The following is a 15364-nucleotide window of genomic DNA, read 5'->3' on the forward strand; positions in this document are numbered from 1 at the left end:
ATATTAAAGAAGAAGGAGCTTCTGTCCTCCAGGAGGGATCTCCCTAAGGGACCCCAAGGCCTGGGGCGGGACCCCGCTAGTCATTTAGCCGTGGCCCGTGTGCCTGCTCCAGGTGGTTGGAATCGCTGGGCCTGGCCCCGGAGCCCCGGAATGCCCAGGGCCGCGGGGGCAGGGGGAACGCTGACCTCACAATGGCGCCTCTGCCGTCCCTGGCTGGCCCGCTGCTGCTGGTCGCTGCTGCCCTCCCCCGCCCCAACAATGCCGGGCATGTCCCTCCTCAGCAGCTACGAGGGCCTGCGGCAAGAGATCCAGCGGCTGGCCCAGGAGAACGAAGAGCTGCGGCGGCTCGTGCAGCTGATCCAGGAGAACCAGGAGCTGAAGCTGGTGCTGAGGAACCGCGGCAGCAGCCTGGGCTTCTACAGCTCGGAGCTCCTCGCGGAGGTGGCCTCCAGCCCCCGGCTGCCCCGGCGCAGGACCATCAAGTTCAAGGATGCCGAAAGAGGTGAGCCGCACGGGCGTGCAGGGCTGCACCAGGGGCCCCTCCCGGCTTCACTCATTCGGCTTCTGCCAAGACAGAGGAGGGAAACCGCCCGCCTGCCTGGCTCAGAGGTTGGGCGTTGACCTATGAACCAGGAGGTCACGGTTCGATTCCAGGTTTGGGGCTCAATCCCCACTGGGGGGCGTGCAGGAGGCACTCATCAGTGATCCTCTCTCATCATTGATGTTTCTATCTCTCCCTCCCCCCTCCTCTCTGAAATAAAAAATATATACATTTAAAAAAAAGAAAGAAAGAAAGAAAAAGAAAGAAAGAAAAAAAGAAAGAAAGAAAGAAGGAAGGAAGGAAAAGGAAAAGAAAGCAGGACTCCAGGGTGGCTCATAGGTTTTGGCCAGACGCTGCAAGTGGACAGCGGCCTTGGCACAGGCGGGAGGGGACCCCAGGCCTCACCACACTTGGGAGGCCTCTGGCCCTACAGGGTCAAGGGGATGGAACCGGACAACCCGGGGTCGGGCCGCCTGTCGCTGCTGCAGCCAATAGAGCAGAGGCCGACCGGGGCGACTCCTAGATGAGCGTTTATTCCAGTCCTGGGGCAGCGTGGGGGGCGGCAGGCCCTCCACAGGCATCCGCTCTGCACCCCAAGCCGCTGCTTACTGGGTGGGAGGAGGGAGGGTACACGGGAGCAGGAATGACAGGCCAGGGGGGCGGGAGAAGGGGCTGGGGTGGGGCAACCAGGTTGTTCACCTTCCCCTGATGGGCGGTTCCTGGAAGGGGATGGACCGCAGGCCAAGGCTGACCCCAGGTGGGGCGAACCTCCCAGCCGGTTAGCGTGTCCTTTCTTTAACCAGAACCAGGCGAGCACGGCTCACAGGCCATGATTAATATTTCCCACCACCACAGCTAGGCCCCGAGACTCGGTTTCTGCCCCAACAGGGAGACACGAGTGGGTGCGCTGGAGGCGCAAGGCCTGGCGGCCAAGGTGCCTGGTGCCGGGCCGTGGGGGAGGGGACGCGCCCGGCATCCGGCTGGGACGGCCCCCGCCCGCCGTCCTGGGGTGGCTGGCCGCCCGGGGCAGAGGCAAATCCGGGCAGGCCGAGCCTGACGCAACCGGGAGAGCCCGGCGCACGGGGACTGGTCGTGCGGGGGGTGGGGGGTGGGGGCGGGCCCGCTTCCGGGCGGAGCGGGCGGTGTGGGTGTGGGCAGGGCGTGCAGCCCGGACAGAGGGCGAGAGACGCGCAGCCGCCCCGCCAGGTGGGTCCCCGCAGCCGGCCCCCACCGCGCGCGCCGCTCCTCCCCGTCCCGGCCCGCTCTCCCCCGCCCCCTCGCTGCGCAGGCTCCGGTCCGGTCCGGTCCCTGTCCCACAGGCCTGGGCCCGAAGGTCGCACCGCTGGGAGGTGGAGCTCCCCTCCCTGCCTCCTGGTGCTTAAGAGACGGGAACCCCAGGGCCAGGGCTCCTCTCTGACAGGCCTGCTGCAGGCCCCAACCCGAGCAGCGAGGTGCGGGGGCGGGGGGCTGGGGGCGGGGGGGGGGGGCGGGACTAGGCCTGGCGCCCCAACCTGCCCAGCCCTGGCCCTGCCTCAGGCTGCCCTCTGAGCCTGGTCCTGCAGCTCGGCCTCCTCTCAGTCCTGGATGCCCCTCCCTGCTCTGCCCCCTGAGGGTACGCCCCTCCCAGCTGCCCCCCTGAGGGTACGCCCCTCCCCGCTGACCCCCTGAGGGTGCGCCCCTCCCAGCTCTGCCCCCTGAGGGTGCGCCCCTCCCAGCTGCCCCCCTGAGGGTGCGCCCCTCCCCGCTGACCCCCTGAGGGTGCGCCCCTCCCCGCTGACCCCCTGAGGGTGCACCCCTCCCCGCTGCCCCCCTGAGGGTGCGCCCATCCCCGCTCTGTCCCCCTGAGGGTGCACCCCTCCCCGCTGACCCCTGGCCTCTGTCCAGTGTTCCCAGGACTGCAGCCTGAAGAGTCCCTGCTGGACTCCAGCCCCATCACCATGGGCAGCCCCGAGGGCCGCTTCCATTTTGCCATCGACCGCGGAGGCACCTTCACGGACGTCTTTGCCCAGTGCCCAGGGGGGCACGTGCGGGTCCTGAAGCTGCTCTCAGAGGACCCCGCCAACTACGTGGACGCCCCCACCGAGGGCATCCGCCGCATCCTGGAGCAGGTGGGGGCGGTGGCAGAGGGGCAGGCGGGGAGGGGCCCAGGGCCAGAGGCCTGACCCTAACGTGGTTCCCAGGAGGGGGGTGTGCTGCTGCCGAGGGACCGGCCTCTGGACACCAGTCGCATCGCCAGCATCCGCATGGGCACCACCGTGGCCACCAACGCGCTGCTGGAGCGGCAGGGGGAGCGGGTGGCGCTGCTGGTCACCCGCGGCTTCCGAGACCTGCTGCACGTGGGCACCCAGGCCCGGGAGGACCTCTTCGACCTGGTGAGCTCCCCCACCCAGTCCAGCAGGCGGCTGGGCCTTCGTGGGGTGGGCGATCCTTGAAAGGGGCAGTGCCAGCCCAAGGCCACCAGCTGAGAGGCAGAGAGGCGGCTCGGAGTGCTCCCAGCATTCAGAACGGCCACATGTGCTGTTCCCGCTGGCCACCACGCCCGGCCCAGGGGTGAGGCAGCCCACGCCAGCCTGTTCCCCTGCTGGGGGAAGGAGCTGCTCTGGCGAGGGCAGGGAAGTTGGGCACGCTCCGCTGCCTGGGGCAGGGAGCCGCCGCCTGGGTGGGCCGTGCTAGGACCACCCCCTCTGACTATCTCCTGGGCCTGTCGGGACATATTTCCTTGCCTGCCTCCCTGAGGGTGCACCCCTCCCCGCTGACCCCTGGCCTTTGTCCAGTGTTCCCATGGAGGGTCCACTGATGCAGGACCCCAGCAAGGACCCTCAGGCCTGGGCCCCCTCTAAGCCTCTGCCACCCCCAGGCCGTGCCCATGCCCGAGATGCTGTACGAAGAGGTGCTGGAGGTGGATGAACGAGTTGTGCTGTATCGTGGGGAGCCAGGCTCCGGGACGCCTGTCAAAGGTATGTGCCTCGCCCTAGCCTGTTTGGCTCAGTGGACAGAGCGTCGGCCTGCGGACTGAAGGGTCCCGGGTTCCATTCTGGTCAAGGGCACATGCCTGGGTTGCAGGCTTGATCTCCAGTAGGGGGCGTGCAGGAAGCAGCCGATTCATGATTCTCTCTCATCATTTCTCTTTCTCTCTCTCCCTCTCCCTTCCTTTCTGAAATCAATAAAAAAATTTTTTAAAATATATTTTTAAAAAATAGCTGGTGTGGCTCAGTGGATAGAGTGTCGGCTTGCAGACCCAAGGGTCCCGGGTTTGATTCCGGGCAAAGTCAAGGGCATGTACCTCGGTTGCAGGCTCCTTCCTGGCCTTGGTCGGGGACACGTGCAGGAGACAACCAATCGATGTGTTTCTCTCACATTGATGTTTTCTCTCTTCCCTCTCTTCCGCTCTCCCTGACAGTCAGTGGAGAGGGATCCTGGGTGAGGTCTAAAAAAGTAAAACGGTGCATGCCTCGGCACTGGGCTCGGGCAGCATGAACCCGGGGCCTCTGATGGGCCGTGGGGCTTCCTTGCAGGCTGCACCGGGGACCTGCTGGAGGTGCAGCGGCCCGTGGACCTGGGGGCCCTGCGTGGGAAGCTGGAGGGGCTCCTGGCCCGCGGCATCCGCAGCCTGGCCGTGGTCCTCATGCACTCCTACACGTGAGTGCGTGTGCCGGGGACCAGGGCTCCTGGCAGCGCCTCCCCCTCTGAAAGGCCTGCTCCAGGCCCAGGGCGTTGGGGAAGTGGGGGGCATTAGGCCTGGCGCCCCAACCTGCCCAGCCCTGGCCCTGCCTCAGGTTGCCCTCTGAGCCTGGTCCTGCAGCTCTGCCTCCACCCAGAGCCCCTCCCAGACCTGGATGCTCCTCCCAGCTCTGCCCCCGCCCCGGGGAGGGGGGCGAAATTCTCCTGAGCAGAAGGCCAGGACCGAGTGGGGGGCAGTGGCCAGGCGGTGGGGCGATGGGGGAAGGACAGTGCCACAGGTCCTTGTCACAGGTGGGCCCAGCACGAGCAGCAGGTGGGCGCCCTGGCCCGGGAGATGGGCTTCACGCACGTGTCGCTGTCCTCGGAGGCCATGCCGATGGTGCGCATCGTGCCGAGGGGGCACACGGCCTGCGCTGACGCCTACCTCACACCCGCCATCCAGCGCTACGTGCAGGGCTTTTGCCGGGGCTTCCAGGGCCAGCTCAAGGTGAGGCCCCCGCCCGCCCGCTCCAGCCCCCCCTCCCCGGTGCATGCCCGGCCCCTCACCGCCTGCTCACCCGCCCGCAGGATGTGCAGGTGCTGTTCATGCGCTCCGACGGCGGCCTGGCGCCCATGGACACCTTCAGCGGTTCCCGCGCGGTGTTGTCCGGCCCCGCTGGGGGTGTGGTTGGCTACTCTGCCACGACCTACCATGCCGAGGGTGGCCAGCCTGTCATTGGCTTTGACATGGGAGGTACGAGGGCCGAAGGGTATGAGCCTTCTGGGGGCGGCTCGGCAGCCGGGCTGGGCAACGCGGGCATCCGGGTCTGTGGGGAGCCGCCTCACCGCCAGATCCCCCACCAGGCACGTCCACCGATGTGAGCCGCTACGCCGGCGAGTTCGAGCACGTCTTTGAGGCCAGCACGGCCGGCGTCACCCTCCAGGCCCCCCAGTTGGACATCAACACGGTCGCCGCGGGTGGGGGCTCCCGCCTCTTCTTCAGGTCAGCTCCCCCACCTGGGCCGGGACCCCCTGCCCTGCACCCAACCCGCCTCCAATTCCAGTTGTTCCTCCCCCAAGGTCCGGCCTGTTTGTGGTGGGGCCCGAGTCTGCAGGAGCCCACCCTGGCCCCGCCTGCTACCGTAAAGGTAAGATCTGGGGTCCCCCTGCAGGACCCTCCCCTGCTGCCCAGGCCCACCCACCTCTTCAGCCAGGCCCCTGCTGCCCACGCTTGGCCCCCAACTTCAGCCCCTAACCCCCCCGACCCTGTGCACACTTCCCAGGGGGCCCCTTGACGGTGACGGATGCTAATCTGGTTCTGGGTCGCCTGCTGCCTGCCTCCTTCCCCTGCATTTTTGGGCCGGGAGAGGACCAGCCGCTGTCCCCGGAGGCCTCCCGAAAGGCCCTGGAGGCTGTGGCCGCCGACATCAACAGCTTCCTGACCAACGGGCCGTGCCCCGCCTCCCCGCTGAGCCTGGAGGAGGTGGCCATGGGGTTTGTGCGTGTGGCCAACGAGGCCATGTGCCGGCCCATCCGTGCCCTCACGCAGGTACGCCGCCTGCCTTTGCTCTTGCCCCCTGGCCCTGCCCCCGGCCTCTCCCACTCAGGCAACCCCCTGGGGGTGAGGGGTCAGGAGGTAAACAGGGTAGGTTAAGCCCCTGACCCTCTTCTGGCTCCCTAGGCACGAGGTCACGACCCCTCGGCACATGTGCTGGCCTGCTTCGGAGGAGCTGGCGGGCAGCACGCCTGTGCCATCGCCCGGGCCCTGGGCATGGACACGGTGTACATCCACAGGTGTGTCTGGGCCTGGGGCACGCCCAGGAGGGGGGACTGCCTCGGGAGGCTCCCCTCACCGCCCTGTGGCCCCGTCTCCGTAGGCACAGCGGGCTGCTGTCAGCACTGGGGCTGGCGCTGGCTGACGTGGTGCACGAGGCCCAGGAGCCCTGCTCCCTGCCCTACGTGCCCGAGACCTTCATGCAGCTGGACCAGAGGCTGAGCCGGTTGGAGGAGCAGTGCATAGACGCCCTTCGGGCCCAGGGCTTCCCCCGGTGGGTCCTGGGGGCGGGGCTGGGTGGGGCTGGGCTGGGCCCAGGGGTTGCCGCATCCCAGGTGCCCTCTAGCCTGTTCAGCACCTGGCTTCCCCGATGGTGCCGGGCCCCTTCGGGCAGTGCTCAGGGAGGAAGGGACCACGAGGCTGGAGGAGGTGGGACAGGCGTCCTCGCAGGGTGCCTGTGTGAGGGTCCCGCCTGTGCACCCCCGCAGGTCCCAGATCCACACCGAGAGCTTCCTGCACCTGCGCTACCAGGGCACGGACTGTGCCCTGATGGTGTCTGCCCACCAGCACCCGGCCACTGCCCGCTCTCCCCGCGCTGGCGACTTCGGGGCAGCGTTCGTGGAGAGGTACGCAAGCTCGAGGCCTGGGAGCGCTGGCGGGTCGCTGCGGGCCGGGCCGCCTGGCCCTGACCGCTCCCTCGGGCCGGTGGGGGCAGGTACATGCGGGAGTTTGGCTTCGTCATCCCGGAGCGGTCCGTGGTGGTGGACGACGTGCGGGTGAGAGGCACCGGCTGCAGCGGCCTTCGCCTGGAGGACGTTGCCAAAACCCAGACGGGGCCTCCCCGGGTGGACAAGGTCAGTGGCCCTGCCATGCACCCCCACCTATGCCCTCAGGGACACGGGGGCAGGTGGGGATGGGGAGGTTGGGGACGGTGCTGGACCTGGGAACCTCCTTCACCCCATACCTCCTCAGATGACCCAGTGCTACTTTGAGGGGGGCTACCAGGAGACCCCCGTGTTCCTGCTGGGAGAGCTGGGCTATGGGCACAAGCTCCAGGGACCCTGCCTGATCATCGACAACAACAGGTAGGCTGAGGCCCGGCCAGGCCGGGTCCTGGGGGTGTAGGTCCAGGCCACAGCTGTGGGGGCCTGGCAGGGGGTTCTCTGGCCTGAGGCTGCAGGAGTCTGAAGGACTCTAGGGTCCCATTAGGTGGGACCCCGGCCTGGGGGAGCGAGGTTCCTGGTTGGGAGTGGGGTCCGGCTTGGCCCCTCCAGCCCCCGTGCGCCCCTGCCCCCAGCACCATCCTGGTGGAGCCAGGCTGCCAGGCAGAGGTGACCGAGACCGGGGACATCCGCATCTCTGTGGGGGCCGAGACCCCCGGCACGGTGGGCGCCCAGCTCGACCCCATCCACCTGTCCATCTTCTCACACCGCTTCATGAGCATCGCGGGTGAGTGTGCCGTGCCGCGGTCCTCCGGGCCCTCCTCCCGGGATGTCGGTGGGGGGTCTGCCAACCAGGCAGAGGCGGTGCAGAAAGTGGTTCCGGGGAAGGGGCCGAAGCAGGGTCGTGACTGTGACAGGGCGAGCCGTGTGGCCCTGGCTCTGGGGGGGCACCGCCTCCCTGCACCCGCCGGCCGCGGGCAGAGCGTGCCTCCCTCCCACAGCGCCTCTGGTTGTGGGCAGGAAATGGGCTCTGCGCCGTGAGCCGATCTGAGCAGGGCCAGGCCAGGGGCCCCAGGCTCTTGGGGTGCCTGGTAGGGCAGGGACTGCTGTGGGAGCCCAGGTTCTTGCTGGGGCTCCAGGCAGCGGTGGGGGAGGGCGAGACATGGCGTCCAGGTGGGCCGCGGCCGCCTTTGGGTCCTGGCTCAGGGACGTGGGTCCTGCCGCTCCCCCCGGGGCGGAGCTGTGGGTGAGCTGGGCCAGCAGCACCGGCACTTGTTGCTCCAGAGCAGATGGGCCGCATCCTGCAGCGCACGGCCATCTCCACCAACATCAAGGAGCGCCTCGACTTCTCCTGCGCCCTCTTCGGGCCCGACGGGGGGCTGGTCTCCAACGCCCCCCACATCCCCGTGCACCTGGGCGCCATGCAGGAGACCGTGCAGTTCCAGGTTTGCCAGTTCCCTCTTCCTGTCCTCTCATCTGCCCCACCCCCCCACCCCGCCCCTTCCTGACTCCCAACCTGTGTCCTGGCTTCAGATCCAGCACCTGGGGGCTGACCTGCACCCTGGCGACGTGCTGCTGAGCAACCATCCCAGTGCAGGGGGCAGCCACCTGCCAGACCTGACGGTCATCACGCCGGTGAGGGCCTCTGCCTGGGGACCGGGAGGGGGTGGGGAGGGCCGGGAGGGAGCCCGGTGGCCGTACAGCTGACCGCGGCTCTCCACCCCTAGGTGTTCTGGCCGGGTCAGACTCGACCTGTGTTCTACGTGGCCAGCCGCGGGCACCACGCAGACATTGGGGGCATCACCCCAGGCTCCATGCCCCCGCACTCCACCGCCCTGCAGCAGGAGGGCGCGGTCTTCCTGTCCTTTAAACTTGTCCAGGGAGGCGTGTTCCAGGAGGAGGGTGAGTGGGAGTGGGCCTGGGGCCGGGCGTTGGGGGCTCAGTGGGCTGCTGCCTCCAGCCAGGCCAGGGCAGGTACGAGGCACAGCCCGGGGGCCAGACCTGCCAGAGGCTGGGGGAGCATGCGGTGGCATGACCAGAGGCGCTGAGCTGAGCTCTGACGGGGCCCAGGAATGCAGGCCTCGGTGGCTTTAGGGGCCGGGAGGTGGCTGAGACGCTGCAGGGGCCAGTGCAGGAGGGCAAGGCCCCTGTGCCAGGCGTTTCCCATCTGCACTGGGTTGGCACCGCGTCTGGGGGCTGCAGGCTCTTAGAAGGCCCAGGTCCCCGTCATTGGGTGGCATGGCCGCGGGCGGCTGTGAAAGGCCCAGCCAGGTGCACGCCGGTCTGCCTGTGCCCCCTGCCTACATCCTACATGCAGAGTGGAGGGGGTCCAAGGGTGGCCCAGACCCTGGGCCAGGGGAGTGGGGTGGGGCCGCTGCAGTTACCCTGGGAGGGTGCTGAGTCTTCTCCTGGGCAGCGAGGGTAGAGTGGGGACAACTGTTGGAGGTCGGGGTTGGTATTTGATGGGATTTGGGGGTGCGGGGGACAATGGAGCCTGGACAGCTGGAGGGTGGAGCTCTGGCTCTGAGGGGGTACGGAGCTGCTGCGGGGATGGTGGCACGGAGTGGCCGTGGGGCCCAGGAGGGAGGAGCAGCAAAGATGCCAACAGGGGGCCCCACAGTGCCCAGCAGGGGTGCAGCAGGTGGAGAGCAGGGCACCAGGCAGCCCCGGGCTTGGAGGCTGGCTCAGGGGTGACTCTGTCCGTCCATCCAGCGGTCACGGAGGCCCTGCAGGCCCCAGGCAAGATTCCCGGCTGCAGTGGGACTCGGAACCTGCATGACAACCTCTCAGACCTGCGTGCCCAGGTGGCAGCCAACCAGAAGGGCATCCAGCTGGTGGGGGAGCTCATCGGGCAGTACGGCCTGGATGTGGTGCAGGCCTACATGGGCCACATTCAGGTGGGCCTGGGGCACGAGCATGGGGGCCGCTCTGTGCCAGCCCCAAGGCTGCTAGGACGGGAGGGGGGTGCTTGGTCCACCCGGAAGGTGGCACGGCTGCCTCTGAACATACTCCCCGCCAGGCCAACGCGGAGCTGGCTGTGCGGGACATGCTTCGGGCCTTCGGGTCCTCCCGGCAGGCCCGGGGCCTGCCTCTGGAGGTGTCTGCGGAGGACCACATGGATGACGGCTCCCCCATCCGACTCCGAGTGCATATCAACCTGAGTCAGGTCTGGCTGCCTGAACCGGGGCCTGGGGGAGGGGCGTCGGTGGTGTGGCCCCCTCATCGCTGATGGCCTCTCCCCCCTCCCCTCGGTGGGCAGGGCAGCGCGGTGTTTGACTTCAGCGGCACCGGGCCGGAAGTGTTCGGCAACCTCAACGCACCGCGGGCCATCACGCTATCTGCCCTCATCTACTGCCTGCGCTGTCTGGTGGGCCGCGACATTCCGCTCAACCAGGTGTGCAGGCATGTCCCGTGTGGGAGGCCAGCGGGTGGACCCTAAGTCCCAGGTCACCCTGAGCAAGCCTGGGGCAAAGGCAGCCCAACAGCCCAGTAACAGACGGATGGTCCTAGAGGTGCTGGTGGCGGTGGTTGGGACACAGATCTCCCAATTGACCCTGAGGGCTGGCCGCTCCCTGCACAGGGCTGCCTGGTACCGGTGCGCGTCGTGATTCCTAAAGGCTCCATCCTGGACCCCTCCCCGGAGGCTGCCGTGGTGGGCGGCAACGTGCTCACGTCACAGCGCGTGGTGGACGTCATCCTGGGGGCCTTTGGGGCCTGCGCCGCCTCCCAGGTGCCGGCGGGTTTGTTGTGGGGACGGGGGGGGGGGGGGGGGGGGGTAGGCAGGGGCGGGCCTCGGGCTGGGGCGCTCGGGGAGCGGACACGGAGGCTTCCCCAGCCTCAGCGACCGCTTGTCCCTGCCAGGGTTGCATGAACAACGTGACCTTGGGAAACGCGCACATGGGCTACTACGAGACGGTGGCGGGCGGCGCGGGCGCGGGCCCCGGCTGGCACGGGCGCAGCGGCGTGCACAGCCACATGACCAACACGCGCATCACGGACCCCGAGATCCTCGAGAGCAGGTGAGGGGCGGGGCGGAGCTGGGCGGGGCGTGGGAGCCGGACCCGGATTGGTGGGCGGGGAGAGGGCGTGGCGTGGGAGCCGGACCCGGATTGGGGGGCGGGGCGTGGCGGGGGCGGAGCCAGGACCACCTCGCTGAGCCGCTGGCCCGCGCAGGTATCCGGTCATCCTGCGCCGCTTTGAGCTGAGGCTGGGGTCCGGGGGCCGCGGCCGCTTCCGGGGCGGCGATGGTGTTGTCCGTGAGCTGCTGTTCCGCGAGGAGGCGCTGCTGTCCGTACTGACGGAGCGCCGCGCCTTCCGGCCCTACGGCCTCCACGGTGAGCGCCCCGCCCCATCCCCCAGCCCAGTCTCTTTCTCTCACCCCAACCCGGTCTGTTTCTCCCCCGCACCTTATCTCCTTACCAAGCCCCCCCCCCCCACTTCCTGGCTTCCTGGGCCACCCCGCGCCTCGCCTCTTCCTGCAGGGGGTGAGCCCGGCGCCCGCGGCCTAAACCTACTGATCCGCAAGGACGGCAGGACGGTGAACCTGGGCGGGAAGACGTCGGTACCCGTGTACCCCGGGGTAAGCATGGTCTCCTGTCCCGTCCCATCTCCATCTCCCCGGCGGCTACCGTCCCACAGAAGGTGCACAGAGTTTGCAAAAGTAACAAGCGACCCAGTTTAATTCGGCTTCTGGAGAAAGGGGGCAGCAAACCCGGCTCCATGGCTCAGGCTGGGCCGTGCACGGGCTGCTGTGGGGACGGGACCGCAGCGGGCGGGAGGTGGGGACCACGCCTGCGCTGAACTGTTCCTCTGCTCCACAGGACGTGTTCTGCCTCCACACGCCAGGTGGCGGGGGCTACGGGGACCCCGAGGACCCCGTCCCACCGCCCGGGTCGCCCCCGCAGCCCCCATCCTTCTCCAAGCGCGGCAGCGTCTATGAGTACCACAGGGCCCAGGAGGCTGTGTGAGGGAGGCCCGCACAATAAAGATCCACTCAGACGCTCTGCTCCCGCTGCTGCGGCCCGCCCGGCTCCCGCTTGGCCTCCGTGCCCGTCTTTCCCCCGGGCCTCGCGGCCGTCTCCTGCGTGCCTCCGTGCGTGGAAACTCGGAGCCGAAGTCCCACGGCCAGGTGGTCAGTGAGCCCTGCCAGGGCGGTGCTGAATGTCACCTGTTCTACTTCCTGGGGGGCGGGAGTCAGGTTGAGGGGTGGCCCCGGCGCCAGCCTGCCCGGCGTCCTGAGCTTGGGCACTTACTGGGCTCAGCGGGCCTCCGGGCACCCCCCGGTAGGTGATGTAATCCAGGCGCCGGCCCCGCCAGGGCTTAGCCCGGGGTCCCCCATGAGGAGGGCCTGCCAGGTAGCGGTGGCGACCTTCCTCGTGCTCCAGGGCCCTGAGGAGGGGCGGTGTCATCAAGGCCAGGGCGCCCCTCCGTTCGGGGCTGTTCGGACGGTGCCTCGCCCCCAAGTCGCCACTCACCTCCGCAGCATCTCTGGGGAGCAGGCCACCGAGTGGCGGAGCCTGGAAGTGCGCAACATCGTTCCTGGGGGAGGCGGGGGAGGCCGGATCAGCGGAGCGCGGGTCCGCGAGCCCTCCTCCCTGGGTCTGTCCCCCGCCGGGGCGCCGTACCCAGGGCCCACGGCTGCTCCCGGCGGGTGTCCAGCCGGCAGGGGTCCTGGAAGCGGCTGAAGAGCTGGTGCTCCTGTTCCCGAGCGTCGTCTGCAGAGAAAGGCGCGCGCTAGGTGGGCGGGGCCAGGACCCCCGCCCCGCCCCTCCGCGGGCGCCCCTCACTTTGGCAGCAGTTGTCAAAGTTCAGGTCCCCCAGGAGCACGCTGAAGGCCACGGTTTCATCGCTGGAGCGGCTCTCGGCCTCAAACTGCTCGGCCCAGTTCAACAGCAGCGTCAGCTGTTTACAGCGCAAATGTCCGTCCCCTGCAGGAGGGGGAGGGAGGCAGAGGAAGGCTCAGTTCAGGGTGCCCTTTAGAATCCGGAACACAGCACCGAACCTCCCCATCGCCCCCCCTGCCCATCCCCTGTGAGTCCACCCAGGCACTCCAGGGATTCGCGGTGTCTGGGGCAGTGAACAAACGGCGGGGGAGGGGGGGTCCGTCGCCACGCAGAGGCAGGTCGGCCTGCCCACGCGCCCACAATCCCGCCCCCCCCCCCCCCGGGGCTCACCACTCGGGGCATGCAAGTGCGTGCAGTGCAGGAAGCCCACGATGCGGCGCCCGTTCAGGATGCCCACCTGCGCCTGCAACACCACGGACAGCCCCAGCAACCCTCTCCCGTGGGACCCCACGCCCCACCCCCTCCCCGGCCTCCCGGAGCGCAGCCGCGGGTGGGCGGGTACCTGTGCAGAAAGAAGGCCCTTGGAGGCCAGCGCGTCCTCGCGGCGAGCTTGGGGGAAGGCCCGGAAGGCGGCGCGCAGCAGCGGGTAGCGCGAGGCCAGCAGCAGCCCGCTGCCCAGGAGTTTGAGGTGCGGCCCAGGCTGCAGGCCGAACGTACCCACGTCATGCAGCACTGGGCCCAGGTTGGGTGCCAGGCGGCTCACCAGGGGGCGCGCCGCGCGCAGGTCGAACACCTCCTGCAGACACACGAAGTCCAGGCCCACCGGCAGGGCAGCCGACAGCACCCCGCAGGGCGCCCCCGGCTCTGGCGGGCTGCAGCCCGTGGCCCCGTAGCGCGAGGGCGAGGAGCGCAGGCCGGCGAGCAGCAAGGCGCCCGCGGCGTCCGCTCGCCGCTGGGTGTGCTGCAAGTTGCTGAAGCGCGCCAGCCCGTCGGGGAGCAGGCACAGGTTGGCGCTGAGAAAGCCGAAGCAGCGCGCGGGCTCCGCCGGGGGGCGCCAGGGTGCGGGGGGCGCCCAGCCTTGCGGAGGGGGCTGGTAGCAGAAGGGGCGGCGCCAGGCCTGCAGCGGCAGCCAGAGCAGCAGGCCCGGCAGCGCCAGGGGCAGGCCGAGCAACACCAGCAGCAGGAGCGCCGCCCCGGCCCACAGGGCTACGCGCAGCGCCTTCAGGAAGCTGGGGCTTGCCCTCGGAGCCCAGCATCCCAGCAGCTGGTCCAGGGCCCAGTAGGCGGGGAAGAGCAGCACGCGGGCCAGGTCGTGGAGGGCGTGCAGCACAGGGTGCGGGAAGGGAGAGGGCCTGAGGGCGCCGGGCACCGGGGGCCAGTCCGGCAGAGAGTGCATGGCGCGCGGGGCTTCTCGGCCGGCCGCGGGCGCCTCAGCGACTCATCGGCTAGTTGACCTGCAGGTGCGTCCGCCGGAGCTGGTGCGGGGCCGCAGGGGTCAAGGCCAGGGTCAAGGCCAGGTGGCGCAACCTGTGCGCGACCCAGGAAGGTGCCCGAGAGCTTGGGGACACGCGCACGGGCGGAAATTTGCGTCCAGGAAACCGCCCTCTCTCCCGCGCGAAATCTCGTTGGCGGTTAGAGAGAACCAAAGGGAAAGCGAAAGGGACACTGGCCACGCAGTCCCGCCCCGCCCCTCCTCGCCCCGCCCCGCCCGCCCCTGAGGGCCGCATGGGGAACTAGACGCGGCTGAGGGAACGGGGGCTGGGGTGCAGCCCGCACCGGGCGGATGGTGTTGCTTGGCGCGGGCGCGGGCGCGGGCGCAGCGCTAGCGAGGGGCGTGCGGTGGGCGTTGCGTCCCGCTCCCTCCCGCCCCCTGCACGTCCGCGTGGAATTGCCCGGGTGTTCCTGCTGCCAGACTTTGGGATGTACTCCATCCCACCCACGCCGTCTCCCCAGGGGCTCGGTGTCCAGCCCTTGAGTCAAAAGAGAGGTCCCCAGCGAAGGGACGGTCTCCAGGCTCTGAACGGCCTAACCAGCCGCCCAAGCCGCGCTCCGCGGAGCCCCCCCGAGGCTGGCGCGCAGTAGGACGGCTCTTTGACCCTACCCCACGGAGCTTCCCACCTGGGGGGCAGGGGCCGTTGGTTCCATCCTGCGCGGCCACGCCCCCGCCCCCTCCTGGCACGAGAGCCCGTCTCCGTCTCCGTTACCTGCTGAGCCCGCTCCCACCCGCTCAGGTGGTGGCCGGGGAGCTGGCGTTGCTGGGCCCCACCTTTCTAACTGGCGCTGTGATCCAGTCCCCACAGCAGGTTCTTTTTTTTAAAAAAAAGCCTGTTTTAAAAAATATATGTTTATTGATTTCAGAAAGGAAGGGAGAGAGAGACACAGAAACATCAATGATGAGTCATAGATCAGCTGCCTCTCACACGCCCCCTACTGGGGATGGAGCCTGCAACCCGGGCATGTGCCCTGACTGGAACTGAACCATGACCTCCTGGTTCATAGGTCAACACTCCACCACTGAGCCACGCCTGCCGGGCCAGCTCTCCTGCTCTGTCCCGCTTTCCCATCCTGCCTCTGCCCCTGCAGCACCCGGTGGAGCTGCCTCTGCTTCCTGGGCCCCGGGTGCCTTGAGAAGGGGTCCCATCGCCCTGGGCCACCCATGCCCAGGTCTGCGGAAGGCTTTCTCCTGGTTCCCTTCCCTCCCTCTCAAGTCCCCCTGCCCTCAAGAGGGCCCAGAACCCCCCTTCCTCCCTGCCTGGTCCAGTGGGAGGAACTCCCACAGCCACATCGTCCTCTCCCGTCCAGTCTGCCTTCTGCACGGCACCCAGGCCTCAGCTCCGCACGTGCTGCCAGGGGTGCAGGCACTGCCACAGCCCTTCCCTGCCACTCGGCTCCTTCCTGCTTCCTGCTCTTCCCCTCCGAGTCTCAGGGCCTTTCGCTGCGCCCA

At 68.8% G+C, this 15364-nt stretch overlaps 2 protein-coding genes across 6 annotated transcripts; one reads left to right on the forward strand and one right to left on the reverse strand.

The window, feature by feature from the left end:
- Window positions 1-257: 257 nt before the first annotated feature.
- OPLAH (5-oxoprolinase, ATP-hydrolysing) lies at window positions 258-11635 on the forward strand. Of its 2 annotated transcripts, none has more exons than XM_028136707.2 (27): window positions 258-502; window positions 2426-2649; window positions 2722-2913; window positions 3399-3498; window positions 4057-4180; window positions 4514-4709; window positions 4790-4955; window positions 5066-5204; window positions 5282-5349; window positions 5485-5750; window positions 5883-5995; window positions 6079-6249; window positions 6464-6601; window positions 6691-6829; window positions 6948-7060; window positions 7273-7424; window positions 7922-8082; window positions 8171-8272; window positions 8365-8539; window positions 9350-9534; window positions 9657-9803; window positions 9897-10031; window positions 10218-10367; window positions 10499-10656; window positions 10811-10971; window positions 11119-11216; window positions 11458-11635. In XM_028136707.2, exons 1-27 carry the CDS (start codon window positions 259-261, stop codon window positions 11602-11604), a joined length of 4164 nt encoding a protein of 1387 aa, XP_027992508.2. In that variant the 5' UTR covers window position 258; the 3' UTR covers window positions 11605-11635. The 2 variants fall into 2 exon arrangements, with proteins under 2 accessions (XP_027992508.2, XP_008157922.2); XM_008159700.3 differs by lacking the exon at window positions 258-502 and adding an exon at window positions 1682-1747.
- On the reverse strand, window positions 11631-14062 carry LOC103302701 (sphingomyelin phosphodiesterase 5). 4 transcript variants are annotated; one of them, XM_054708239.1, is made up of 7 exons: window positions 12983-14062; window positions 12811-12883; window positions 12424-12564; window positions 12262-12351; window positions 12112-12175; window positions 11890-12025; window positions 11631-11816 (listed from the first exon to the last, which is right to left on the reverse strand). In XM_054708239.1, the coding sequence occupies exons 1-7, from the start codon at window positions 13814-13816 to the stop codon at window positions 11631-11633; spliced, it is 1524 nt and encodes a 507-aa protein (XP_054564214.1). In that variant the 5' UTR covers window positions 13817-14062. The 4 variants fall into 4 exon arrangements, with proteins under 4 accessions (XP_054564214.1, XP_054564213.1, XP_054564216.1 ...); XM_054708238.1 differs by having other exon boundaries at window positions 11890-12175; window positions 12262-12334; XM_054708241.1 differs by lacking the exon at window positions 11631-11816 and having other exon boundaries at window positions 11896-12025; window positions 12262-12334.
- Between the last annotated feature and the right edge of the window lie 1302 nt (window positions 14063-15364).

Source organism: Eptesicus fuscus, chromosome 19 (assembly GCF_027574615.1).
Source record: "Eptesicus fuscus isolate TK198812 chromosome 19, DD_ASM_mEF_20220401, whole genome shotgun sequence".
NCBI classification, from domain to species: Eukaryota; Metazoa; Chordata; class Mammalia; order Chiroptera; family Vespertilionidae; genus Eptesicus; species Eptesicus fuscus.

Excerpts from the sequence above, each read along its gene's own strand:
- OPLAH (XM_028136707.2), top strand. The coding sequence starts at position 259 with ATGCCGGGCATGTCCCTCCTCAGCAGCTACGAGGGCCTGCGGCAAGAG. Across the intron at positions 4,710-4,789 it reads GCTTCCAGGGCCAGCTCAAG|GATGTGCAGGTGCTGTTCAT; the intron begins GTGAGGCCCCCG and ends ACCCGCCCGCAG. Across the intron at positions 5,996-6,078 it reads GACACGGTGTACATCCACAG|GCACAGCGGGCTGCTGTCAG; the intron begins GTGTGTCTGGGC and ends CCGTCTCCGTAG.
- LOC103302701 (XM_054708238.1), bottom strand. The coding sequence starts at position 13,816 with ATGCACTCTCTGCCGGACTGGCCCCCGGTGCCCGGCGCCCTCAGGCCC. Across the intron at positions 12,884-12,982 it reads AGGGCCTTCTTTCTGCACAG|GCGCAGGTGGGCATCCTGAA; the intron begins GTACCCGCCCAC and ends GTGGTGTTGCAG. Across the intron at positions 12,335-12,423 it reads CTTTGACAACTGCTGCCAAA|GAGCACCAGCTCTTCAGCCG; the intron begins GTGAGGGGCGCC and ends GCTCGGGAACAG.